At 55.9% G+C, this 27,470-nt stretch overlaps 1 protein-coding gene, 1 long non-coding RNA gene and 1 pseudogene across 2 annotated transcripts; all 3 read right to left on the bottom strand.

Annotated features, from left to right (window-relative positions):
• Nucleotides 1–3,451: 3,451 nt before the first annotated feature.
• Nucleotides 3,452–5,169, bottom strand: LOC133263842 (shematrin-like protein 1; annotated as a pseudogene).
• Nucleotides 5,170–5,240: 71 nt separating this feature from the next.
• Nucleotides 5,241–14,106, bottom strand: LOC133263839 (geranylgeranyl transferase type-2 subunit alpha-like). Its single transcript, XM_061443706.1, has 7 exons — nucleotides 13,917–14,106; nucleotides 12,800–12,851; nucleotides 12,614–12,702; nucleotides 8,122–8,210; nucleotides 6,936–7,052; nucleotides 5,304–5,417; nucleotides 5,241–5,246 (listed from the first exon to the last, which is right to left on the bottom strand). Exons 1-7 carry the CDS (start codon nucleotides 14,104–14,106, stop codon nucleotides 5,241–5,243), a joined length of 657 nt encoding a protein of 218 aa, XP_061299690.1.
• A 7,359-nt stretch (nucleotides 14,107–21,465) lies between these two features.
• Nucleotides 21,466–25,495, bottom strand: LOC133263843 (uncharacterized). The gene is made up of 3 exons (XR_009741547.1): nucleotides 25,393–25,495; nucleotides 22,036–22,119; nucleotides 21,466–21,492 (listed from the first exon to the last, which is right to left on the bottom strand). It is a non-coding gene; the product is annotated as an uncharacterized LOC133263843 (long non-coding RNA).
• Nucleotides 25,496–27,470: the final 1,975 nt, after the last annotated feature.

The raw sequence follows: 27,470 nt of genomic DNA on the forward strand, positions 1-27,470 counted from the left end.
TCAATGCCTAGCCCCATGGCTCACTATGTGGCAAGGGGGTCTCAATGCCTAGCCCCATGGCTCACTATGTGGCACCCCCCCCCCCCCAAGGCAGCAAACCCGGGTCAAGGGCGGCTCCCTATTTAGCAAGGGGGCCGGGGAATGGGGCTTGGCCCTGGCTCCCTATTAAGCAGCGGCGGCACTCCCAGGGCGGCTCCCTATTTGGCAAGAGAGGGCAGGGCCGGGCAAGCCCCATTGCGGGCAATGGCTCACTATTTGGCAAGGGAGGGCACGGCGGGGCGAGCCCCATTGCGGGCTATGGCTCACTATTTGGCAAGGGAGGGCACGGCGGGGCGAGCCCCATTGCGGGCAATGGCTCACTATTTGGCAGTGGGGCAGATGGCGCAATCCAGCCCCATAGGTCCCGCCCCACGGTGTTGAAATGGATGCGTCCGGATGATGCAAGAGGGAAGGGGAGGGGGGAATGGGATGAACTGGGAGCACTGGGATGAACTGGGATCCATTGGGATGAATGGGACCCATTGGGATGAATGGGAACTGGGAGCACTGGGATGAACTGGGATCCATTGGGATGAATGGGATCCATTGGGATGAATGGGATCCATTGGGATGAATGGGAACTGGGAGCACTGGGATCCATTGGGATGAATGGGATCCATTGGGATGAATGGGAACTGGGAGCACTGGGATGAACTGGGATCCATTGGATGAATGGGACCCATTGGGATGAATGGGAACTGGGAGCACTGGGATGAACTGGGATCCATTGGGATGAATGGGATCCATTGGGATGAATGGGAACTGGGAGCACTGGGATGCACTGGGATCCATTGGGATGAATGGGACCCATTGGGATGAATGGGACCCATTGGGATGAATGGGAACTGGGAGCACTGGGATCCATTGGGATGAATGGGATCCATTGGGATGAATGGGAACTGGGAGCACTGGGATCCATTGGGATGAATGGGATCCATTGGGATGAATGGGAACTGGGAGCACTGGGATGAACTGGGATCCATTGGGACGCACTGGGACCCATTGAGCCCCATTGAACCCCATTGAGACCCATTGAGACCCATTTGGACCCATTGGGACCCACTGAGACCCATAGGGACCCATTGAGCCCCATTGAGCCCCATTGCGACCCACTGAGACCCATTTGGACCCACTCAGACCCATGTGGACCCATTGGGACCCACTGAGACCCATAGGGACCCATTGAGCCCCATTGAGCCTCATTGCGACCCACTGAGACCCATTGCGACCCACTGAGACCCATTGCGACCCATTGAGACCCACTGAGACCCATAGAGACCCATTGAGACCCATTGAACCCCACTGAGATGCATTGGGCCCCATTGCGACCCACTGAGCCCCACTGAGCCCCATTGCAACCCATTGAGCCCCATTGCGACCCATTGAGCCCCACTGCGACCCATTGCAACCCATTGAGCCCCATTGAGCCCCATTGCGACCCACTGAGCCCCATTGCGACCCATTGAGATGCATTAAACCCCATTGAGCCCCATAGAGACCCATTGAGCCCCATTGCAACCCACTGAGCTTCACTGGGCCCCATTGCGACCCACTGAGCCCCATTGCGACCCACTGAGACCCATAGGGACCCATATGGACCCATTGAGCCCCATTGCGACCCATTGAGCCCCATTGCGACCCATTGAGCCCCATTGCGACCCATTGAGCCCCATTGAGATGCACTGGGCCCCATTGAGATGCATCGGGCCCCATTGAGACCCATAGAGACCCATTGAGCCCCATTGAGCCCCATAGAGCCCCATTGAACCCCATTGAGCCCCATTGAGATGCATTGGGCCCCATTGGCCACCACTTTAATTCGCTGCGGCCCCTTTAAGACAAGGGGAGGGGGCGTGGCCAAAGGGTGGAGGGGGCGTGGCCAAGCTCAGCCCCAGCTGACGTCAACGGCGGGCAGGAGGAGCCCCACGTGGTGGGCGGCGCCGGGGGCGGAGGCGAGCGGGGTGCCGGCCAATCGGAGGCGAGCGAGGCGCGGGCAGGCGGCCAATGGCGAGAGGGCGGAGGCGTGGCCGAGGGCTGGGGGGGGGGGGGGGGTAAAGGGGCGGGGTCAGCGGGGAAAGGACACGCCCCCTTCGGAGGGCGCCATTGAGGGCCATTGGAACCCCATTAAAGCCCATTATAACCCCATAGCGCCCCATAGAGCCCCATAGCTGCCTCATAGAGCCCCCATAGTGCCCCATAGCACCACATAGCGCCCCATATCCGCCCCATAGCACCCCATAACACCACATAGCGCCCTATAACCACCCCATAGCGCCCCATAGCCACCCCATAGCGCCCCCTAGCCCCCCCATAGCGCCCCATATCTGCCCCAGAGCGCCCCATAACACCACATAGCACCCCATAACCACCCCATAGCGCCCCCTAGCCCCCCCATAGCGCCCCATAACCATCCCATAGTGCCTCATATCCGCCCCCTAGCACCCCATAGCGCCCCATAGCGCCCCATAACCACCCCATAGCGCCCCATATCCGCCCCCCCATAGCGCCCCATAGCGCCCCCTAGCCCCCCCATAGCGCCCCATAGCACCACATAGCGCCCCATATCCGCCCCATATCACCCCATAGCGCCCCCTAGCCCCCCCATAGCGCCCCATATCCGCCCCAGAGCGCCCCATAACACCACATAGCACCCCATAACCACCCCATAGCGCCCCATAACCACCCCAGAGCGCCCCCTAGCCCCCCCATAGCGCCCCATAACCATCCCATAGTGCCTCATATCCACCCCTTAGCACCCCATAGCGCCCCATAGCGCCCCATAACCACCCCATAGCGCCCCATATCCGCTCCCCCATAGCGCCCCATAGCACCCCATAACCACCCCATAGCGCCCCATAGCCACCTCATAGCGCCCCATATCCGCCCCATAGCACCCCATAGTCACCCCATAGCGACCCATAACCACCCCATAACCACCCCATAGCCCCCCCATAGCGCCCCATAGCCCCCCCATAGCGCCCCATAACCACCCCATAGCTGCCCCATAACCTACGGTTCCCCTCCAGCCCCAGCTCCTCCAGCCAAGGCAGGGGGGGAAGCCCTGAAGGCTCCGGAGCCGGTTGTGGGCCAGGTCCAGCACCTGCAATGGGGCCAGGGACCCATAGAGACCCATAGGGATCCATAGGGACACATAGAGACCCATAGGGACCCATAGAGACCCATAGGGATCCATAGGGACACATAGAGACCCATAGGGACCCATAGGGACCCATAGAGACACATTGAGAGCCATAGAGACCCATAGGGATCCATAGAGACCCATGGGGACTCATAGAGACCCCATAGAGACCCATAGAGACCCATAGGGACCCATAGGGACCCATAGAGAGAGACCCATAGGGACCCATAGAGACCCATAGGGACCCATAGGGACACATAGAGAGACATAGAGACCCATAGAGACCCATAGAGACCCATAGAGACCCATAGAGACCCATAGGGACCCATAGAGACCCATGGGGATCCATAGGGACTCATAGGGACCTCATAGAGACCCCATAGAGACCCCATAGAGACCCATAGAGACCCCATAGAGACCCATAGGGACCCACAGAGACCCCATAGAAACCCCATAGAGACCCCATAGACCCCCATAGAAACCCCACAGAGACCCATAGAGAGCCCATAGCTCCCCACAGACCCCCAGAGAGACCCCATAGAGCCCCATAGCCCCTCACAGACTCCCCATAGCACCCCCATAGAGCCCCCATATCCCCCCATAGCCCCCCATAGAGTCCCATAGACCCCCCCATAGATCCCTATAGATCCCCATAGACACCACACAGCCCCCCCATAGACCCCCAAAGACCCCCATAGACACCCCATAGATCCCCATATCCCCCCATAGCGCCCCACAGATCCCCACCTTGAGGCGCCACAGGGTCCCCATGGATGCTGGGAGCCCCCCATATCCCCCCCCATATCCCCCCCCATAGACCCCCATATCGCCCCATAGACCCCCCATAGACACCCCAGAGCGCCCCATAGACCCCCATAGTGCCCCATAGCCACCCCATAGACCCCCCACAGCACCCCACAGCCATGCCATAGCACCCCATAGCGCCCCATAGCCCCCCATAGACACCCCACAGACCTCCATAGAGCCTAATATCCCTCCCATAGACCCCTGTAGAGCCCCCACAGACCCCCCATAGCACCCCATAGACCCCCATAGCCACCCTATAGCCTCCCCATAGACCCCCATAGTGCCCCATAGCCACCCCATATCCCCCCCATAGACACCCTATAGACCCCCATATCGCCCCATAGCGCCCCACCTTGAGGTGCTGCAGGGCCCCCATGGATACCGGGAGCCCCCCATAGACACCCCATAGACCCCTATAGCGCCCCATAGACACCCCATATCCCCCCACAGACACCCCATAGCACCCCACAGCCACCCCACAGCGCCCCATAGAGCCCCATAGAACCCCCATATACCCCCATAGACACGCCATATCCCCCCATATCCCCCCATAGCGCCCCACAGACCCCCCATAGCCACCCCATATCCCCTCCAGACCCCCCATAGCCACCCCATAGCACCCCATAGACCCCTATAGAGCCCTATAACCCCCCATATCCCCCAATATACCCCCATAGACACCCCATAGCACCCCACAGCCACCCCATAGAGCCCCAGAGCCCCATAGCCCCCCATAGCCACTCTATAGGCACCCCATAGACCTCCATAGCACCCCACAGCCACCCCATAGAGCTCCATAGTGCCCCATAGCCACCCCATATCCCCCCATAGCGCCCCATAGCCCCCCATAGCCAACCCATGGACACCCCATAGACCCCCATAGTGCCCCATAGCCACCCCATATCCCCCCAATAGGCCCCCCATAGCACCCCACAGCCACCCCATAGTGCCCCATAGAGCCCCATAGCCACCCTATATCCCTCCATAGACCCCCCATAGCACCCCATAGCCACCCCATAGACCCCTATAGAACCCCATAGCCACCCCATATCCCCCCATAGCGCCCCATAGACCCCCCATAGCCACCCCATATCCCCCCATAGACACCCCATAGACCCCTATAGAGCCCCATAGACCCCCATAGCCACCCCATAGCGCCCCATAGACACCCCATATCCCCCCATAGCGCCCCATAGACCCCTATAGAGCCCCATAGACCCCCATAGCCACCGCATAGCACCCCATAGACCCCCCCCTAGACCTCTATAGAGCCCCATAGACCCCCATAGCCACCCCATAGCACCCCATAGATCCCCACCTTGAGGCGCCGCAGGGCCCCCATGGCTGCCGGGAGCCCCCCGAGGCCGTTGTGGGCCAGGTCCAGGTGGGGCACCAGGGTCAGGTGCTCCAGCAGCGGAAGTGACGTCAGCGCCTGCAGGGGGCGGAGCCAACTCAAGCCACGCCCCCCCCCCCCCGCCTCTTTATCCCCTTCACCCCCTCTTTTAAAGCCCCTCCCACCCCAAGCTCCGCCCCTTTAAGCCCTCCCACCCCATAAGCCCCTCCCATACACTAAGCCCCGCCCCTTTAGGCCCCTCCCAACCCCAAGCTCCGCCCCTTTAAGCTCTACCCATGCATTAAGCCCCACCCCCTTTAAGCCCCTCCCATCTCTAAGCCCCGCCCACCCCAAGCTCCGCCCCCTTTAAGCTCTATCCATGCATTAAGCCCTGCCCCCTTTAAGCCCCTCCCACCCCAAGCTCCGCCCCTTTAAGCTCTCTCCATGCATTAAGCACCGCCCCCTTTAAGCCCCTCCCACCTCTAAGCCCAGCCCACCCCAAGCTCCGCCCCTTTAAGCTCTATCCACGCATTGAGCCCCGCCCCCTTTAAGCCCCTCCCACCCCAAGCTCCGCCCCATTTAAGCCCCTCCCACCCTTTAAGCCCCTCCCACCCCAAGCTCCGCCCCTTAAAGCTCTCTCCATGCATTAAGCACCGCCCCCTTTAAGCCCCTCCCACCTCTAAGCCCCGCCCACCCCAAGCTCCGCCCCATTTAAGCTCTACCCATGCATTAAGCCCTGCCCCCTTTAAGCCCCTCCCACCCCAAGCTCCGCCCCTTAAAGCTCCATTCATACACTAAGCCCCGCCCCCTTTAAGCCCCCACCTCAAGCTCCGCCCCATTTAAGCCCCTCCCACCCTTTAAGCCCCGCCCACCTTAAGCTCTATCCATGCATTAAGCACCGCCCCCTTTAAGCCCCTCCCACCCCAAGCCCCTCCCCTCTAAGCCACTCCCCATCTAAGCCCCTCCCACCCTTTAAGCCCCTCCCCTTCAAATCCCCTCCCACCTAAGCCCCGCCCCTTTAAAATCCAACTCCCTTTAAGCCCCTCCCACCCCTTCAAGCCCCTCCCCTTTTAACCCCCTCCCACCCAAGGTCCGCCCCCTTTAAGCCACTCCCACCCCAAGCCCCGCCCCTTGAAGCCCCTCCCACCCTTTAAGCCCCTCCCCTTCAAATCCCCCCCACCTAAGCCCCACCCCCCTTTAACCCCTCTCCCTTTAGGCCCCTCCCACCCCAAACCCCGCCCCTTAAAGCCCCTCCCACCCCTTCAAACCCCTCCCACCCTTTAAGCCCCTCCCACCCCTTCAAGCCCCTCCCCTTTCAACCCCTTCCCACCCCAAGCCCCGCCCCTTGAAGCCCCTCCCACCCTTTAAGCCCCTCCCCTTCAAATCCCCCCACCTAAGCCCCGCCCCCTTTAAACCCCTCTCCCTTTAAGCCCCTCCCACCCCTTCAAGCCCCTCCCACCCCTTTAAGCCCCTCCCACCCCTTCAAGCCCCTCCCACCCCTTTAAGCCCCTCCCCTTCACCCCCATCCCATGCCTTAAGCCCGGTCCCCTTTAACCCCTTTAAGCCCCTCCCACTCCCCCCCTTTAAGCCCCTCCCACCCCCTTAAGCCCCGCCCACCTTCCCTCGGAGGCGGAGCTCCCCGTCAGGCCCCGCCCCCCTGCGCAGCAGCGCCGCCGCCACCTCCAATCGGGACGCGGCATCGCTGACGAAGCCCCGCCTCAGCGGGTCCGCTGCCTTATAAGGGCAATGGGGGGGGCGGAGCCACGTCAGGCCACGCCCCCCCTCCTCCTCCTCCCGTTAGAGACTATGGGGGGGGTAATGGGGGCCATAGGGCTCTATGGACCGGGGTGGACTGGGTTATACTGGTCTATACTGGTCCATACTGGTCCATACTGGTCCATACTGGTCTATACTGGTCCATACTGGTCCATACTGGTCCATACTGGTCTATACTGGTCTATACTGGTCCATACTGGTCTATACTGGTCTATACTGGTCCATACTGGTCCATACTGGTCCATACTGGTCTATACTGGTCTATACTGGTCCATACTGGTCTATACGGGTCCATACTGGTCTATACTGGTCCATACTGGTTTATACTGGTCTATACTGGTCCATACTGGTTTATACTGGTTTATACTGGTCTATACTGGTCCATACTGGTCTATACTAGTCCATACTGGTCCGTACTGGTCTATACTGGTTTATACTGGTCTATACTGGTCCATACTGGTCCATACTGGTTTTATACTGGTCCATACTGGTCTATACTGGTCCATACTGGTTTATACTGGTCTATACTGGTCCATACTGGTCCATACTGGTTTATACTGGTTTATACTGGTCTATACTGGTTTATACTGGTCTATACTGGTCCATACTGGTCTATACTGGTCCATACTGGTCCATACTGGTCTATACTGGTCCATACTGGTCTATACTGGTCCATACTGGTCCATACTGGTCTATACTGGTCTATACTGGTCTATACTGGTCCATACTGGTCCATACTGGTCCATACTGGTCTATACTGGTCTATACTGGTCTATACTGGTCCATACTGGTCCATACTGGTCTATACTGGTCCATACTGGTCCATACTGGTCCATACTGGTCCATACTGGTCCATACTGGTCTATACTGGTCCATACTGGTCCATACTGGTCTATACTGGTCCATACTGGTCCATACTGGTCCATACTGGTCCATACTGGTCCATACTGGTCCATACTGGTCCATACTGGTCTATACTGGTCCATACTGGTCCATACTGGTCCATACTGGTCCATACTGGTCCCACCTGCAGCTCCTTCAGGCAGCTCCGCGCCTCCTCCTCATGCTCCAGCGGCTCCAGGGCCCAGAGCAGCAGCGCCAGGGCCAGCAGGCAGCCTATGGGGCGCCCCATAGAATCAGTGGGGCGCCCCATAGAATCAGTGGGGCGCCCCATAGAATCAGTGGGGCGCCCCATAGAATCAGTCGGGTGCCCCATAGAACCAGTGGGGCACCCCATAGAATCAGTGGGGTGCCCCATAGAATCAGTGGGGTGCCCCATAGAATCAGTGGGGTGCCCCATAGAATCAGTGGGGCGCCCCATAGAATCAGTGGGGCGCCCCATAGGATCAGTGGGGCACCCCATAGGATCAGTGGGGGGCCCCATAGGATCAGTGGGGTGCCCCATAGAATCAGTCGGGTGCCCCATAGGATCAGTGGGGTGCCCCATAGAATCAGTGGGGCGCCCCATAGAATCAGTGGGGTGCCCCATAGAATCAGTGGGGGGCCCCATAGGATCAGTGGGGTGCCCCATAGAATCAGTCGGGTGCCCCATAGGATCAGTGGGGCGCCCCATAGGATCAGTGGGGTGCCCCATAGAATCAGTGGGGCGCCCCATAGGATCAGTGGGGTGCCCCATAGGATCAGTGGGGGGCCCCATAGAATCAGTGGGGCGCCCCATAGGATCAGTGGGGTGCCCCATAGGATCAGTGGGGTGCCCCATAGAATCAGTGGGGCGCCCCATAGGATCAGTGGGGGGCCCCATAGGATCAGTGGGGTGCCCCATAGAATCAGTCGGGTGCCCCATAGGATCAGTGGGGCGCCCCATAGAATCAGTCGGGTGCCCCATAGAACCAGTGGGGCACCCCATAGAATCAGTGGGGGTGCCCCATAGAATCAGTGGGGTGCCCCATAGGATCAGTGGGGTGTCCCATAGAATCAGTGGGGTGCCCCATAGAATCAGTGGGGTGCCCCATAGGATCAGTGGGGCGCCCCATAGGATCAGTGGGGTGCGCCATAGGGGTCAGTGGGGAGCCCCATAGAATCAGTGGGGTGCCCTATAGGGGTTAGAGGGGGGCCCCATAGGAACAGTGGGGCGCCCCATAGAATCAGTGGGGCGCCCCATAGAATCAGTGGGGGGCCCCATAGGATCAGTGGGGTGCCCCATAGAATCAGAGGGGCGCCCCATAGGATCTGTGGGGTGCACCATAGGGGTCAGTGGGGAGCCCCATAGGATCAGTGGGGCGCCCCATAGAATCAGTGGGGTGCCCCATAGAATCAGTGGGGCGCCCCATAGAATCAGTGGGGCGCCCCATAGGATCAGTGGGGGGCCCCATAGGATCACTGGGGCGCCCCATAAAATCAGTGGGGCGCCCCATAGAATCAGTGGGGCGCCCCATAGGATCAGTGGGGCGCCCCATACAATCAGTGGGGTGCCCCATACAATCAGTGGGGCGCCCCATAGAATCAGTGGGGGCGCCCCATAGGGATCAGTGGGGTGCCCCATAGAATCAGTGGGGCACCCCATAGGGGTCAGTGGGGCGCCCCTTAGGGGTCAGTGAGGCGCGCCATAGGGGTCAGTGGGGAGCCCCATAGGATCAGTGGGGCACGCCATAGGAGTCAGTGGGGCGCCCCATAGGATAAGTGGGGCACGCCATAGGGGTCAATGGGGCTCCCGTAGGGATCAATGGGGCGCCCATAGGGATCAATGGGGCTCCCATAAGGATCTATGGGTCACCCATAGGGATCAATGGGGCACCCATAGGGATCTATGGGGCGCCCATAGGGATCAATGGGGCACCCATAGGGATCTATGGGGCACCCATAGGGATCAATGGGGCACCCATAGGGATCAATGGGGCTCCCATAGGGATCAATGGGGCACCCATAGGGATCAATGGGGCGCCCATAGGGATCAATGGGGCTCCCATAGGGATCTATGGGGCGCCCATAGGGATCAATGGGGCGCCCATAGGGATCAATGGGGCTCCCGTAGGGATCAATGGGGCGCCCATAGGGATCAATGGGGCTCCCGTAGGGATCAATGGGGCGCCCATAGGGATCAATGGGGCTCCCATAGGGATCTATGGGGCGCCCATAGGGATCAATGGGGCACCCATAGGGATCAATGGGGCACCCATAGGGATCTATGGGGCGCCCATAGGGATCAATGGGGCTCCCATAGGGATCTATGGGGCGCCCATAGGGATCAATGGGGCACCTATAGGGATCAATGGGGCACCCATAGGGATCTATGGGGCGCCCATAGGGATCAATGGGGCACCCATAGGGATCAATGGGGCTCCCATAGGGATCAATGGGGCACCCATAGGGATCAATGGGGCTCCCATAAGGATCTATGGGGCACCCATAGGGATCAATGGGGCACCCAGAGGGATCTATGGGGCGCCCATAGGGATCAATGGGGCACCCATAGGGAATCAATGGGGCACCCATAGGGATCTATGGGGCACCCATAGGGATCTATGGGGCGCCCATAGGAATCAATGGGGCGCCCATAGGGATCTATGGGGCACCCATAGGGATCAATGGGGCACCCATAGGAATCAATGGGGCACCCATAGGGATCAATGGGGCACCCATAGGGATCAATGGGGCTCCCATAGGGATCAATGGGGCGCCCATAGGGATCTATGGGGCGCCCATAGGGATCAATGGGGCTCCCATAGGGATCTATGGGGCTCCCATAGGGATCAATGGGGCTCCCATAGGGATCAAAGGGGCTCCCATAGGGATCAATGGGGCCCCCATAGGGATCAATGGGGCACCCATAGGAATCAATGGGGCACCCATAGGGATCAATGGGGCACCCATAGGGATCAATGGGGCTCCCATAGGGATCTACGGGGCACCCATAGGGATCAATGGGGCACCCATAGGGATCAATGGGGCGCCCATAGGGATCAATGGGGCTCCCATAGGGATCAATGGGGCGCCCATAGGGATCAATGGGGCTCCCATAGGGATCAATGGGGCTCCCATAGGGATCTATGGGGCGCCCATAGGGATCAATGGGGCTCCCGTAGGGATCAATGGGGCGCCCATAGGGATCAATGGGGCTCCCATAGGGATCAATGGGGCACCCATAGGAATCAATGGGGCACCCATAGGGATCAATGGGGCACCCATAGGGATCTATGGGGCACCCATAGGGATCAATGGGGCGCCCATAGGGATCAATGGGGCTCCCATAGGGATCTATGGGGCACCCATAGGGATCAATGGGGCACCCATAGGGATCAATGGGGCACCCATAGGGATCTATAGGGCTCCATAGGGATCAATGGGGCACCCATAGGGATCAATGGGGCACCCATAGGAATCAATGGGGCACCCATAGGGATCTATGGTGCACCCATAGGGATCAATGGGGCACCCATAGGGATCTATGGGGCACCCATAGGGATCAATGGGGCTCCCATAGGGATCAATGGGGCACCCATAGGGATCAATGGGGCTCCCATAGGGATCAATGGGGCTCCCATAGGGATCAATGGGGCACCCATAGGGATCAATGGGGCACCCATAGGGATCTATGGGGCGCCCATAGGAATCAATGGGGCACCCATAGGAATCAATGGGGCACCCATAGGGATCTATGGGGCACCCATAGGGATCAATGGGGCACCCATAAGGATCTATAGGGCACCCATAGGGATCTATAGGGCACCCATAGGGATCAATGGGGCACCCATAGGGATCAATGGGGCACCCATAGGGATCAATGGGGCGCCCATAGGGATCAATGGGGCGCCCACAGGGATCTATGGGGCTCCCATAGGGATCAATGGGGCGCCCATAGGGATCAATGGGGCGCCCATAGGGATCAATGGGGCGCCCATAGGGATCAATGGGGCACCCATAGGGATCAATGGGGCACCCATAGGGATCAATGGGGCACCCATAGGAATCAATGGGGCACCCATAGGGATCTACAGGGCACCCACAGGGATCAATGGGGCACCCATAGGAATCAATGGGGCACCCATAGGGATCTATAGGGCTCCCATAGGGATCAATGGGGCACCCATAGGGATCAATGGGGCACCCATAGGGGTCAATGGGGCGCCCATAGGGATCTATGGGGCGCCCATAGGGATCAATGGGGCACCCATAGGGATCAATGGGGCTCCCATAGGGATCAATGGGGCACCCATAGGGATCTATGGGGCACCCATAGGAATCAATGGGGCACCCATAGGGATCTATGGGGCACCCATAGGGAACAATGGGGCGCCGATAGGGATCAATGGGGCACCCATAGGGATCAATGGGGCTCCCATAGGGATCAATGGGGCATCCATAGGGATCTATAGGGCACCCATAGGGATCAATGGGGCACCCATAGGGATCTATAGGGCACCCATAGGGATCAATGGGGCGCCCATAGGGATCAATGGGGCACCCATAGGGATCTATGGGGCGCCCATAGGGATCTATGGGGCGCCCATAGGGATCAATGGGGCTCCCATAGGGATCTATGGGCGCCCCATAGGCCTCACCCCTGCTGTGGGGCTCCAGCTCCCGCAGCTCCCGGCACCATTGAGCCTGCTCCTGCAGCAGCCCCGCCTCGGCCACGCCCACTTCCGGCCTGCCATATATGGGCATGAACAAGGGGGGGGCGTGGCCTCTTCAAACCACGCCCCCTTTTTGCCTTATATGGTGTTGTAAGGGGGGGCGGGGCTTACCAGAACAGCTCCCGCGCTGCGATTGGCTGCTGCCACCAGGCCTCTTTCTCGCCTAGGGCAGAGGGGGCGGAGCTTAAAGGGGGCGGGGCTTAACGTGATTGGATGGGAAGGGGGACGGGGTGGAGCTTAAAGGAGGCGGGGCTTATGTGATTGGATGGAAGGAGGGGGCGGAGCTTAAAGGGGCGGAGCGTAAAGCGATTGGACGAAGAGGGGAAGGGGCGGGGTTTAAAGGGGGCGGGGCTTAACGCCATTGGATGAGAAGGGGTGGAGCTGGCTTAAAGGGGGCGGGGCTTAAAGTAATGGGGAGGGGGCGGGGCTTAAAGGGGGCGGGGCTTAAAGCGATTGGACGATGAGGGTAAGGGGTGGGGTTTAAAGTGAATGGACCAGCGAGAAGGGGCGGAGCTTAATGGGGCGGGGTTTAAAATGATTGGACGAGGGGGGAATGGGGCGGAGCTTAAAGGGGTGGGGCTTGAAGCGAATGGACAAAGAGGGGAAGGGGTGGAGGTTAAAGGGGGTGGGGCTTATAGTGATTGGGAAGGGGCGGAGCTTAAAGGGGGCGGAGCTGAAAGGGGGCGGAGCTTGAAGCGAATGGACAAAGAGGGGAAGGGGCGGGGTTTAAACGGGGCGGGGCTTAACGCGATTGGATGAGGGAGAAGGGGTGGAGCTTAAAGGGGGCGGGGCTTAAAACGATTGGACGAGGGGGCGGCGCTTAAAGGGGGCGGGGCTTAAAGAGATTGGACGAAGGGGGGAGGGGCGGAGCTTAAAGGGGCGGAGTTTAAAGCGATTGGATGAAGTGGGGAATGGGCGGAGCTTAAAGGGGGTGGGGCTTAAAGCGATAGGACGGGGATGGGGCGGGGCTTAAAGGGGCGGGGCTTAAAGCGATTGGATGAAGAGGGGAAGGGGCGGGGTTTAACGGGATTGGAGGGGGCGGAGCTTCAACGGGGCGGAGCTTAAAGTGATTGGACGAAGTCGGGGAATGGGCGGAGCGTAAAGGGGGCGGGGCTTAACGTGATTGGATGAAGGGGTAGGGGGTGGAGCTTAAAGTGATGGGGGCGGAGCCTAAAGGGGGCGGAGCTTAACGTGATTGGACAAGGGGGAAGGGGGCGTGGCCTCGCACCTGATTGGAGGGTGAGCTCGGCGGAGGCGGGGCCCGGCGCCCACGTGACCCGGACGTGGAGGGCGGAGGTGGGCGGGGCCGGGGGCAGGTCCAGGAGCTGCCAATGAGAGGACAGGACGTGGTCAGCCCCGCCCCCCCCCCGAAGCCCCGCCCCCTCGGGGAGGCCACGTGACCCCTTGGATGCCCCCATTGAGCCCCATTGAACCCCATTATAACCCATTAAACCCCATTGAAACCCACTGAACCCCATTATAACCCCATTGAACCCCATTGAACCCCATTATAACCCCATTAAACCCCACTGAACCCCATTAAACCCCATTGAAACCCCATTAAGCCCCATTGAACCCCATTGAACCCCATAATAACCCCATTGAACCCCACTGAACCCCATTATAACCCCATTGAACCCCATTGAACCCCATTATAACCCCATTAAACCCCATTGAAACCCCATAGAACCCCATTGAAACCCCATTGAACCCCATTGAACCCCATTAAACACGATTAAGCCCCATTGAAACCCATTGAACCCCATTATAACCCCATTGAACCCCATTGAACCCCATTATAACCCCATTAAACCCCATTGAAACCACATTGAACCCCATTGAAACCCCATTGAACCCCATTATAACCCCATTGAACCCCATTAGCTCCCAATAAACCCCTTTAAACCCCATTAACCCCCATTAAAACCCTGTTAATGCCCATTAAATCCTATGAACCCCCATTATAACCCCATTAACCCCCATTATAACCCCATTAAACCCCCATTATCCCCCATTATAACCCTGTTATAAGCCTGATATCCCCCATTAGAATCCATTATACCCATTTATAACCCCCATAAAACCCCTATTAAACCCCATAACCCCCATTATCCCCCATTAAACCCCATTGAACCCCATTAAAACCCCATTACCCCCATTATAACCCCATTACCCCCATTATAACCCCATTAACCCCCATTACCCCCATTATAACCCCATTAACCCCCATTAAACCCTATTACCCCCCATTAACCCCCACTATCCCCCATTATAACCCCATTACCCCCCATTAAACCCCATTATAACCCCATTGAACCCCGTTATAACCCCATTACCCCCATTATAACCCCATTAACCCCCATTACCCCCATTATAACCCCATTAACCCCCATTAAACCCTATTACCCCCCATTAACCCCCACTATCCCCCATTATAACCCCATTACCCCCCATTAAACCCCATTATAACCCCATTGAACCCCGTTATAACCCCATTACCCCCCATTTAACCCCATTAAAACCCCATTACCCCCATTATAACCCCATTAATCACCATTATAACCGCATTACCCCCCTTTATCCCCCATTAAACCCCATTACCCCCATTACAACCCCATTAAGCCCTATTATAACCCAATTACCCCCCTTTATCCCCATTAAAACCCCATTATAACCCCATTAAACCCCATTACCCCCATTATCCCCCATTATAACCCCATTATCCCCCATTATAACCCCATTAAGCCCCATTACAACCCCATTATAACCCCATTATCCCCCAGTAAACCCCATTACCCCCTCATTACAACACCATTAAACCCCATTACCCCCCATTAAACCCCATTAAGCCCCATTATAACCCCATTACCCCCCTTTATCCCCATTATAACCCCATTAAACCCCATTCCCCCCCATTATCCCCCATTAAACCCCATTAAAACCCCATTACAACCCCATTATAACCCCATTATCCCCCAGTAAACCCCATTACCCCCTCATTACAACACCATTAAACCCCATTACCCCCCATTATAACCCCATTACCCCCCATTATCCCCCATTACAACCCCATTAAACCCCATTATAACCCCATTACCTCCAATTTCCCCCATTAAACCCCATTACCCCCATTGTAACCCCATTAAACCCCATTATAACCCCATTATAGCCCCATTATAACCACATTACCCCCCACTAAACCCCATTGGGACCCCATTAAACCCCATTACCCCCCATTAAACTCCATTAAAACCCATTACCCCCCATTATCCCCCATTATAACCCCATTGGGACCCCATTGGGACCCCATTAAACCCCATTAAACCCCATGATAACCCAAATGAACCCCATTATAACCCCATTATCCCCCATTAAACCCCATTACCCCCCATTATCCCCCATTATAACCCCATTATAACCCCATTACCCCCCATTAACCCCCATTCTAACCCCATTAAACCCCATTCTAAACCCCATTAAACCCCATTCTAACCCCATTAAACCCCATTAACCCCCATTAAACCCATTACCCCCCATTACAACACCATTAAACCCCATTATAACCCCATTATCCCCCATTATAACCCCATTATCCCCCATTATAACCCCATGGAACCCCATTATAACCCCATTACAACCCCATTATCCCCCATTATAACCCCATTATAACCCCTTTACCCCCCATTAAACCCCATTAGGACCCCATTAAACCCCATTAAACCCCATTAAACCCCATTACCCCCCATTAAACCCCATTACCCCCCATTACAACACCATTAAACCCCATTATAACCCCATTATCCCCCATTAGAACCCCATTAACCCCCATTAAACCCCATCACAACACCATTAAACCCCATTATAACCCCATTACCCCCCATTAAACCCCATTAAACCCCATTCTAACCCCATTAAACCCCATTAAACCCCATTAGCCCCCATTACAACACCATTAAACCCCATTATAACCCCATTATCCCCCATTATAACCCCATTAACCCCCATTAAACCCCATTACCCCCATTATAACCCCATTACCCCTCATTAAACCCCATTATAACCCCATTGAACCCCATTATAACCCCATTACCCCCCATTACAACACCATTAAACCCCATTATAATCCCATTACCCCCCATTAAACCCCATTATAACCCCATTACCCTCATTATCCCCCATTATAACCCCATTAAACCCCATTACAACCCCATTATCCCCCAGTAAACCCCATTACCCCCCATTACAACACCATTAAACCCCATTATCCCCCATTATCCCCCATTATAACCCCATTAACCCCCATTATAGCCCCATTACCCCCATTATAACCCCATTACCCCCCATTAAACCCCATTATAACCCCATTGAACCCCATTATAACCCCATTACCCCCCATTACAACACCATTAAACCCCATTATAATCCCATTACCCCCCATTAAACCCCATTATAACCCCATTACCCTCATTATCCCCCATTATAACCCCATTAAACCCCATTACAACCCCATTATAACCCCATTATCCCCCAGTAAACCCCATTACCCCCCATTACAACACCATTAAACCCCATTATCCCCCATTATCCCCCATTATAACCCCATTAACCCCCATTATAGCCCCATTACCCCCATTATAACCCCATTACCCCCCATTAAACCCCATTATAACCCCATTGAACCCCATTATAACCCCATTACCCCCCATTACAACACCATTAAACCCCATTATAACCCCATTACCCCCCATTACAACACCATTAAACCCCATTATAACCCCATTACCCCCCATTAAACCCCATTAAACCCCATTAAACCCCATTATAACCCCATTAAACCCCATTACAACCCCATTAAACCCCATTAAACCCCATTGAACCCCATTAAACCCCATTACAACACCATTAAACCCCATTATAACCCCATTACCCCCCATTAAACCCCATTACCCCCCATTCTAACCCCATTACCCCCCATTAAACCCCATTACCCCCCATTAAACCCCATTCTAACCCCATTAAACCCCATTACCCCCCATTAAACCCCATTACCCCCCATTAAACCCCATTCTAACCCCATTACCCCCCATTAAACCCCATTATAACCCCATTAAACCCCCATTCCCCCCCCTTTCCCATCCCATAATACCCAGGTCCTACTGCTCCTCGCCCCCCCCTCAGCCGAACGCCAGCTCCCTTCCATCGGGGGGGCTCCATCCAAGCTCACTTCCAGCTCCGGACCTGCCTATGGGGCAGGGATGTGTGGGGCACACCCCCTAACCTCTCTATGGGGGCTATAGGGGTTGGTTATGGGGCAGGGGGACCCCCCCACTCACCACAATGGGGTTCTATGGGGTGCTAATGGGGGTTAATGGGGTCCCAAGGGGGTTCTATGGGGTGGGAATGGGGTTCTATGGGGTGGGAATGGGGTTTTATGGGGTCCCAATGGGGTTCTATGGGGTGGGAATGGGGTTTAAGGGGGTCCCAATGGGGTTTAATGGGGTCCCAATGGGGTTTAATGGGGTCCCAATGGGGTTCTATGGGGTTCTATAGGGTGCTAATCGGGGTTAATGGGGTCCCAAAGGGGTTTAATGGGGTCCCAATGGGGTTTAATGGGGTCCCAGTGGGGTTTAATGGGGGGAAAGGGGGTTCTATGGGGTGGGAATGGGGTTTAATGGGGTCCCAATGGGGTTTAATGGGGTCCCAATGGGGTTCTATGGGGTGGGAATGGGGTTTAATGGGGTCCCAATGGGGTTTAATGGGGTCCCAACAGGGTTCTATGGGGTTCTATGGGGTGCTAATGGGGGTTGATGGGGTCCCAATGGGGTTTAATGGGGTCCCAATGGGGTTCTATGGGGTTCTATGGGGTCCCAATGGGGTTTAATGGGGTCCCAATGGGGTTCTATGGGGTGGGAATGGGGTTTAATGGGGTCCCAATGGGGTTTAATGGGGTCCCAATGGGGTTCTATGGGGTGGGAATGGGGTTTAATGGGGTCCCAAGGGGGTTTAATGGGGTCCCAATGGGGTTCTATGGGGTTCTATGGGGTGCTAATGGGGGTTAATGGGGCGCTGAGAGGGTTCTATGGGGTGGGAATGGGGTTTAATGGGGTCCCAATGGGGTTTAATGGGGTCCCAATGGGGTTTAATGGGGTCCCAATGGGGTTCTATGGGGTGGGAATGGGGTTTAATGGGGTCTCAAGGGGGTTCTATGGAGTGGGAATGGGGGGCTATGGGGTGGGAATGGGGTTTTATGGGGTCCCAATGGGGTTCTATGGGGTCCCAATGGGGTTTAATGGGGTCCCAATGGGGTTCTATAGGGTGCTAAGGGGGTTCTATGGGGTCCCAATGGGGTTTAATGGGGTCCCAATGGGGTTCTATGGGGTGTTAAGGGGATTCTATGGGGTCCCAATGGGGTTCTATGGGGTCCCAATGGGGTTTAATGGGGTCCCAATGGGGTTCTATGGGGTGGGAATGGGGTTCTAAGGGGTCCCAATGGGGTTTAATGGGGTCCCAATGGGGTTCTATGGGGTTCTATGGGGTGCTAATGGGGGTTAATGGGGCGCTGAGAGGGTTCTATGGGGTGGGAATGGGGTTGAATGGGGTCCCAATGGGGTTTAATGGGGTCCCAATGGCGGTTAATGGGGTCCCAATGGGGTTCAATGGGGTCCCAATGGGGTTTAATGGGGTCCCAATGGGGTTCTATGGGGTGGGAATGGGGTTTAATGGGGTCCCAATGGGGTTTAATGGGGTTCTATGGGGTTCTATGGGGTGCTAATGGGGGTTAATGGGGTCCCAATGGGGTTTAATGGGGTCCCAATGGCGGTTAATGGGGTCCCAATGGGGTTCAATGGGGTCCCAATGGGGTTTAATGGGGTCCCAATGGGGTTCTATGGGGTGGGAATGGGGTTTAATGGGGTCCCAATGGGGTTCTATGGGGTGGGAATGGGGTTTAATGGAGTCCCAATGGGGTTCTATGGGGTGCTAAGGGGGTTCTATGGGGTCCCAATGGGGTTTAATGGGGTCCCAATGGGGTTCTATGGGGTCCCAATGGGGTTCTATGGGGTCCCAATGGGGTTCTATGGGGTGGGAATGGGGGTTAATGGGGTCCCAATGGGGTTCTATGGGGTGGGAATGGCGTTTAATGGGGTCCCAATAGGGTTTAATGGGGTCCCAATGGGGTTTAATGGGGTCCCAATGGGGTTCTATGGGGTCCCAATGGGGTTTAATGGGGTCCCAATGGGGTTCTATGGGGTGGGAATGGGGCTTAATGGGGTCTCAAGGGGGTTCTATGGAGTGGGAATGGGGGGCTATGGGGTGGGAATGGGGTTTTATGGGGTCCCAATGGGGTTCTATGGGGTCCCAATGGGGTTTAATGGGGTCCCAATGGGGTTCTATGGGGTGGGAATGGGGTTCTATGGGGTCCCAATGGGGTTCTATGGGGTGGGAATGGGGTTTAATGGGGTCCCAATGGGGTCCCAATGGGGTTCTATGGGGTGTTAAGGGGGTTCTATGGGGTCCCAATGGGGTTTAATGGGGTCCAAATGGGGTTCTATGGGGTGCTAATGGGGGTCGATGGGGTCCCAATGGGGTTTAATGGGGTCCCAATGGGGTTCTATGGGGTGCTAAGGGGGTTCTATGGGGTCCCAATGGGGTTTAATGGGGTCCCAATGGGGTTTAATGGGGTGCTAAGGGGGTTCTATGGGGTCCCAATAGGGTTTAATGGGGTCCCAATGGGGTTTAATGGGGTCCCAATGGGGTTCTATGGGGTTCTATGGGGTGCTAATGGGGGTTAATGGGGTCCCAATGGGGTTTAATGGGGTCCCAGTGGGGTTTAATGGGGTTCTATGGGGGTTCTATGGGGTGCTAATGGGGGTTAATGGGGTCCCAATGGGGTTCAATGGGGTCCCAATGGGGTTCTATGGGGTGCTAATGGGGGTTAATGGGGTCCCAATGGGGTTTAATGGGGTTCTATGGGGTTCTATGGGGTGCTAATGGGGGTTGATGGGGTCCCAATGGGGTTTAATGGGGTCCCAATGGGGTTTAATGGGGTCCCAATGGGGTTCTATGGGGTCCCAATGGGGTTTAATGGGGTTCTATGGGGTGCTAATGGGGGTTAATGGGGTCCCAATGGGGTTTAATGGGGTTCTATGGGGGTTCTATGGGGTGCTAATGGGGGTTAATGGGGTCCCAATGGGGTTCAATGGGGTCCCATTGGGGTTCTATGGGTTGCTAATGGGGGTTAATGGGGTCCCAATGGGGTTTAATGGGGTTCTATGGGGTTCTATGGGGTGCTAATGGGGGTTGATGGGGTCCCAATGGGGTTCTATGGGGTGCTAAGGGGGTTCTATGGGGTCCCAATGGGGTTTAATGGGGTCCCAATGGGGTTCTATGGGGTGCTAAGGGGGTTCTATGGGGTCCCAATGGGGTTCAATGGGCTCCCAATGGGGTTTAATGGGGTCCCAATGGGGTTCAATGGGGTCCCAATGGGGTTCTATGGGGTGCTAAGGGGGTTCTATGGGGTCCCAATGGGGTTCAATGGGCTCCCAATGGGGTTTAATGGGGTCCCAATGGGGTTTAATGGGGTCCCAGTGGGGTTTAATGGGGTCCCAATGGGGTTTAATGGGGTTCTATGGGGGTTCTATGGGGTGCTAATGGGGGTTAATGGGGTCCCTATGGGGTTTAATGGGGGGGGGGGTTGGTTATGGGGCAGAGGCCCCCCACTCACCACAATGGGGCTGGAGAAGGTGATGGCCAAGGTGGGCTCGTCCCTATGAGGTATAGGGAGAGGAGGCGGGGGGGGGGCAAGGCTGTGGGGTGGGATGGGGGGTTTGGTTCTATGGGGTGATAATGGGGTCCCAATGGGGTTTAATGGGGTTCTATGGGGTTTAATGGGGTCCCAATGGGGTTTAATGGGGTCCCAATGGGGTTTAATCGGGGGTAAAGGGGTGCTATGGGGTGGGAATGGGGGGCTATGGGGTTCTATGGGGTGATAATGGGGTCCCAATGGGGTTTAATGGGGGTGCTAATGGGGTTTAATGGGGTCCCCAATGGGGTTTAATCGGGGGTAAAGGGGTGCTATGGGGTGGGAATGGGGGGCTATGGGGTTCTATGGGGTGCTAATGGGGGTTAATGGGGTCCCAATGGGGTTTAATGGCAGTTTGGGGTGGACCAATGGGGTTTGGGGTGGGTTTGGGCTGGACCAATGGGGTTTGGGGTGGGTTTGGGCTGGACCAATGGGGTTTGGGGTGGGTCTGGGCTGGACCAATGGGGTTTGGGGTGGGTCTGGGCTGCACCAATGGGGTTTGGGGTGGGTCTGGGCTGGACCAATGGGGTTTTGGGGGCGGGCTCACCCTGGGACAGGGCACAGCGCAGGTAGATCCAGGCGCTCTGGTCATGGGGGTCGGTGAAGGCGGCGTTCCGGACCAGCTCCAGCTCTGGAATGGGGGAAATGGGGGAAAATGGGGGGAAAATGGGGAAAAAATGGGGGAAAAATGGGGGAAAAATGGGGAAATCGGAAAAAATAGGGGAAAAATGGGAAAAAATGGGGAAAAAATGGGGGAAAAATGGGGGAAAAATGGGGGAAATGGGGGAAAAATGGGGGAAAATGGGCGAAAAATGGGGAAAAATGGGGGAAAAATGGGGAAATCGGAAAAAATAGGGGAAAAATGGGAAAAAATGGGGAAAAAATGGGGGAAAAATGGGGGAAAAATGGGGGAAATGGGGGAAAAATGGGGGAAAATGGGCGAAAAATGGGGAAATTGGAAAAAATTGGGGAAAAATGGGGAAAAAATGGGGAAAAAATGGGGGGAAAAATCGGGAAAATGGGGAAAAATGGGGGGAAAATGGGGAAATTGGAAAAAATTGGGGAAAAATGGGAAAAAATGGGGAAAAAATGGGGGAAATTGGAAAAAATGGGGAAAAATGGGGAAAAAATGGGGAAAATGGGGAAAAAATGGGGGAAAATGGGGGAAAAATGGGGGGAAATCAGAAAAAACGGGTCAAAAATTGGGAGAAATGGGGAAAAATTGGGGAAATAAGAAAAAATGGGAAAAATGGGGAAAAAATGGGGGAAATTGGGAAAAAATGGGGAAAAAATGGGGGAAAATGGGGGAAAATGGGGGAAATGGGGAAAAACGGGGAAAAAATGGGGGAAATGGGGCAAAAAATGGGGAAAATGGATCAAAAATGGGTCGGAAATGGGGGAAGAATGGAGGGAAATGAGGAAAAATGGGGGGGAAATGGGGAAAAGGGTCAAAAATGGGGGAAATGGGGCAAAAAATGGGGAAATCAGAAAAAATGGGTCAAAAAATGGGGGAAATGGGGAAAAATGGGGGAATGGGGCAAAAATGGGGGAAATGGGGAAAAATATTGGGAAAAAATGGGGGAAATGGGGGAAAAATGGGGGAATGGGGGAAAAATGGGGGAAAAATGGGGGAAATGGGTCAAAAAATGGGGGAAATGGGGAAAAATAGGGCAAAAATGGGGAAATGGGGGGAAAAATGGGGGGAAAGGGGGCAAAAATGGGGGGAAATGGGGCAAAAATGTGGAAATGAGGAAAAATGGGGAAATGGGGAAAAATATTGGGGAAATAGGGGAGAAATGGGGGAAAAAGGGGGGAAATAGTGGGGGAAATGGGGAAAAAGTGGGGGAAAGGGGGGAAAATAGGGAAAATAGGAAAAAATGGGGGAAATGGGTCAAAAAATGGGAGGAAAGGGGGAAAAAGGGGGGAAATGGGGAAAAGGGGGGAAATAGGGGGAAAATAGGGGGAAATGGGGAAAAAAGGGGGAAAAAGGGGGGAAATGTCAATGGGTGCCAATGGGAATCAATGGCACTCAATGGGTGCCAATGGCAGTCAATGGGTGTCAATGGGTGCCAATGGGAGTCAATGGGTGTCAACGGCAGTCAATGGGTGCTGATGGGTACCAATGGAAGTCAATGGATGTCAACGGGTGCCAATGGCAGTCAATGGGTGCCAATGGCAATCAATGGGTGTCAACGGGCGTCAACGGCACTCAATGGGTGTCAATGGGCGTCAATGAGTGTCAATGGCAGTCAATCGGTGCCAATGGGTGCCAATGGAAGTCAATGGATGTCAATGGGTGTCAATGGCAGTCAATGGGTGCCAATGGCAGTCAATGGGTGTCAACAGCACTCAATGGGTGATAATGGGAGTCAATGGACGTCAATGGGTGTCAATGGGAGTCAACAGCAGTCAATGGCACTCAATGGGCGTCAATGGGTGCCAATGGCAGTCAATGGGTATCAATGGAAGTCAATGGCACTCAATGGATATCAATGGAAGTCAACGGCACTCAATGGGCGTCAACGGCAGTCAATGGGTGCAAATGGGTGTCAACGGCACTCAATGGGAGTCAATGGGTGCCAATGGGAGTCAGTGGGTGCCAATGGGTGCCAACGGCAGTCAATGGGTGTCAATGGCAGTCAATGGGAGTCAATGGGTGTCAATGGCAGTCAATGGGAGTCAATGGGTGCCAACGGCACTCAATGGGAGTCAATGGGTGCCAATGGCAGTCAATGGGTATCAATGGAAGTCAATGGCACTCAATGGGTGTCAATGGGAGCCAATGGGTGCCAATGGGTGTCAATGGGAGTCAATGGGTATCAATGGAAGTCAATGGCACTCAATGGGTGTCAATGGCAGTCAATGGGTGTCAATGGAAGTCAATGGCAGTCAATTGGTGCCAACGGCACTCAATGGGAGTCAATGGGTGCCAATGGAAGTCAATGGGTGCCAATGGGTGCCAACGGCAGTCAATGGGTGTCAATGGCAGTCAATGGGTGTCAATGGGTGTCAATGGAAGTCAATGGGTGTCAATGGAAGTCAATGGGAGTCAATGGGTGCCAATGGAAGTCAATGGAAGTCAATGGCAGTCAATGGGTGCCAACGGCACTCAATGGGAGTCAATGGGTGCCAACGGCAGTCAATGGGTGTCAATGGCAGTCAATGGGTGTCAATGGCAGTCAAATGGGTGTCAATGGAAGTCAATGGGAGTCAATGGGTGCCAATGGAAGTCAATGGGCGTCAATGGCACTCAATGGGTGTCAATGGCAGTCAATGGGTGCCAATGGCAGTCAATGGGTGTCAATGGCAGTCAATGGGTGTCAATGGGAGTCAATGGGTGTCAATGGGAGTCAATGGGTGCCAATGGAAGTCAATGGGTGTCAATGGCACTCAATGGGTGTCAATGGCAGTCAATGGGTGCCAATGGCAGTCAATGGGTGTCAATGGCAGTCAATGGGTGTCAACGGCACTCAATGGGCGTTAATGGGTGCCAATGGCAGTCAATGGGTATCAATGGAAGTCAATGGCACTCAATGGATATCAATGGAAATCAATGGCACTCAATGGGCTCAACGGCAGTCAATGGGTGCAAATGGGTGTCAACGGCACTCAATGGGAGTCAATGGGTGCCAATGGAAGTCAATGGGTGCCAATGGGTGCCAACGGCAGTCAATGGGTGCCAATGGAAGTCAATGGGTGCCAATGGGTGCCAACGGCAGTCAATGGGTGTCAATGGCAGTCAATGGGAGTCAATGGGTGTCAATGGCAGTCAATGGGAGTCAATGGGTGCCAACGGCACTCAATGGGAGTCAATGGGTGCCAATGGAAGTCAATGGGTATCAATGGAAGTCAATGGCACTCAATGGGTGTCAATGGGTGCCAAGGGGTGCCAATGGGTGCCCACCGCGGTGCAGACGCTCCGGGTCGATGCCGCCGGCGCCGCGCAGGAGCCGCAGGCGTTGGTGCCAGGCCGAGAAGTTGGAGAAGTCGCGGCGCAGGAGGCGCTCGCTGAACTCCAGCTCGGGGCCCAGAGCGCCGTGGGGCAGCCCCCGACGGTGCTCCCAGGCGTGGACTGCATGGGGGGAGCAATGGGGGGCAATGGGGGTCAATGGGGGTCAATGGGGGTCAATGGAAGCAATGGGGAGCAATGGGAGTCAATGGGGGTCAATGGGAGGCAATGGGGGTCAATGGGAGGCAATGGGGGCCAATGGGGGTCAATGGGGGGTCAATGGGGTGCAATGGGGGGCAATGGAATCAATGGGGGCCAATGGGGTGCAATGGGGTCAATAGGGTGCAATGGGGGGCAATGGGGGTCAATGGGGGTCAATGGAATCAATGGGGGGCAATGGGGGGCAATGGGGGTCAATTGAATCAATGGGGGTCAATGGGGGTCAATGGGGGGCAATGGGGATCAATGGGGGCAATGGGGGTCAATGGGGGGCAATGGGGTCAATGGAGCCCCATGGAACCAATGGAGCCCAGTGCATCCCAGTGCATCCCAATCCACCCCATTGCACCCCATAGCACCCCATAGAACCCCATTCCCACCCCATAGAACCCCATTCCCACCCCATAGAACCCCATTCCCACGCCATAGGACCCCATTCCCACCCCATTGCACCCCATTCCCACCCCATAGAACCCCATTCCCAAACCATTGCACCCCATTCCCACCCCATAGAACCCCATTCCCACCCCATAGAACCCCATTCCCACCCCATTCCACCCCATAGAACCCCATTCCCACCCCATTCCCACCCCATTGCACCCCATTCCCACCCCATTGCACCCCATTCCCACCCCATAGAACCCCATTCCCACCCCATAGAGCCCCATTCCCACCCCATTGCCTCCCATTCTCACCCCATAGAACCCCATTCCCATCCCATTCCCACCCCATAGGACCCAATTCCCACCCCATAGCCGGCCATTGCACCCCATAGAACCCTATTCCCACCCCATAGAACCCCATTCCACCCCATAGAACCCCAATCCCACCCCATAGAACCCCATTCCCACCCCATTGCACCCCATTCCCACCCCATAGGACCCCATTCCCACCCCATTGCCTCCCATTCCCACCCCATTGCCCCCATTCCCACCCCATAGAACCCCATTCCCACCCCATAGGACCCCATTCCCATCCCATTCCCACCCCATAGCCGGCCATTGCACATCATAGAACCCTATTCCCACCCCATTGCACCCCATTCCCGCCCCATAGAACCCCATTCTCACCCCATAGAACCCCATTCCCACCCCCTTGCACCCCATTCTCACCCCATAGGACCCCATTCCCACCCCATAGGACCCCATTCCCACCCCATTGCACCCCATTCCCACCCCATTGCACCCCATTCTCACCCCATAGAACCCCATTCCCCACCCCATTGCACCCCATTCCCACCCCATAGGACCCCATTCTCACCCCATAGAACCCCATTCCCACCCCATTGCCTCCCATTCCCACCCCATAGAACCCCATTCCCACCCCATTGCACCCCATTCTCACCCCAGAGAACCCCATTCCCACCCCATTGCCTCCCATTCCCACCCCATAGAACCCCATTCCCACCCCATTGCACCCCATTACACCCCATAGAACCCCATTCCCACCCCATTGCACCCCATAGAACCCCATTCCCACCCCATTGAACCCAATTCCCACCCCATAGAACCCCATTCCCACCCCATTGCACCCCATTCCCACCCCATAGAACCCCATTCCCACCCCATTGCACCCCATTCCCACCCCATAGAACCCCATTCCCACCCCATAGGACCCCATTCCCACCCCATAGCACCCCATAGAACCCCGTTCCCACCCTATTGCACCCCATTGCACCCCATAGGACCCCATTCCCACCCCATAGAACCCCATTCCCACCCCATAGGACCCCATTCCCATCCCATTCCCACCCCATAGCCGGCCATTGCACCCCATAGAACCCTATTCCCACCCCATTGCACCCCATTCTCACC

The sequence above is a fragment of the Pezoporus flaviventris genome, unplaced genomic scaffold (assembly GCF_033815535.1).
Source record: "Pezoporus flaviventris isolate CSIRO_AGI_PZ_B2104156 unplaced genomic scaffold, CSIRO_AGI_Pfla_v1 ptg000488l, whole genome shotgun sequence".
Classification (NCBI taxonomy): Eukaryota; Metazoa; Chordata; class Aves; order Psittaciformes; family Psittacidae; genus Pezoporus; species Pezoporus flaviventris.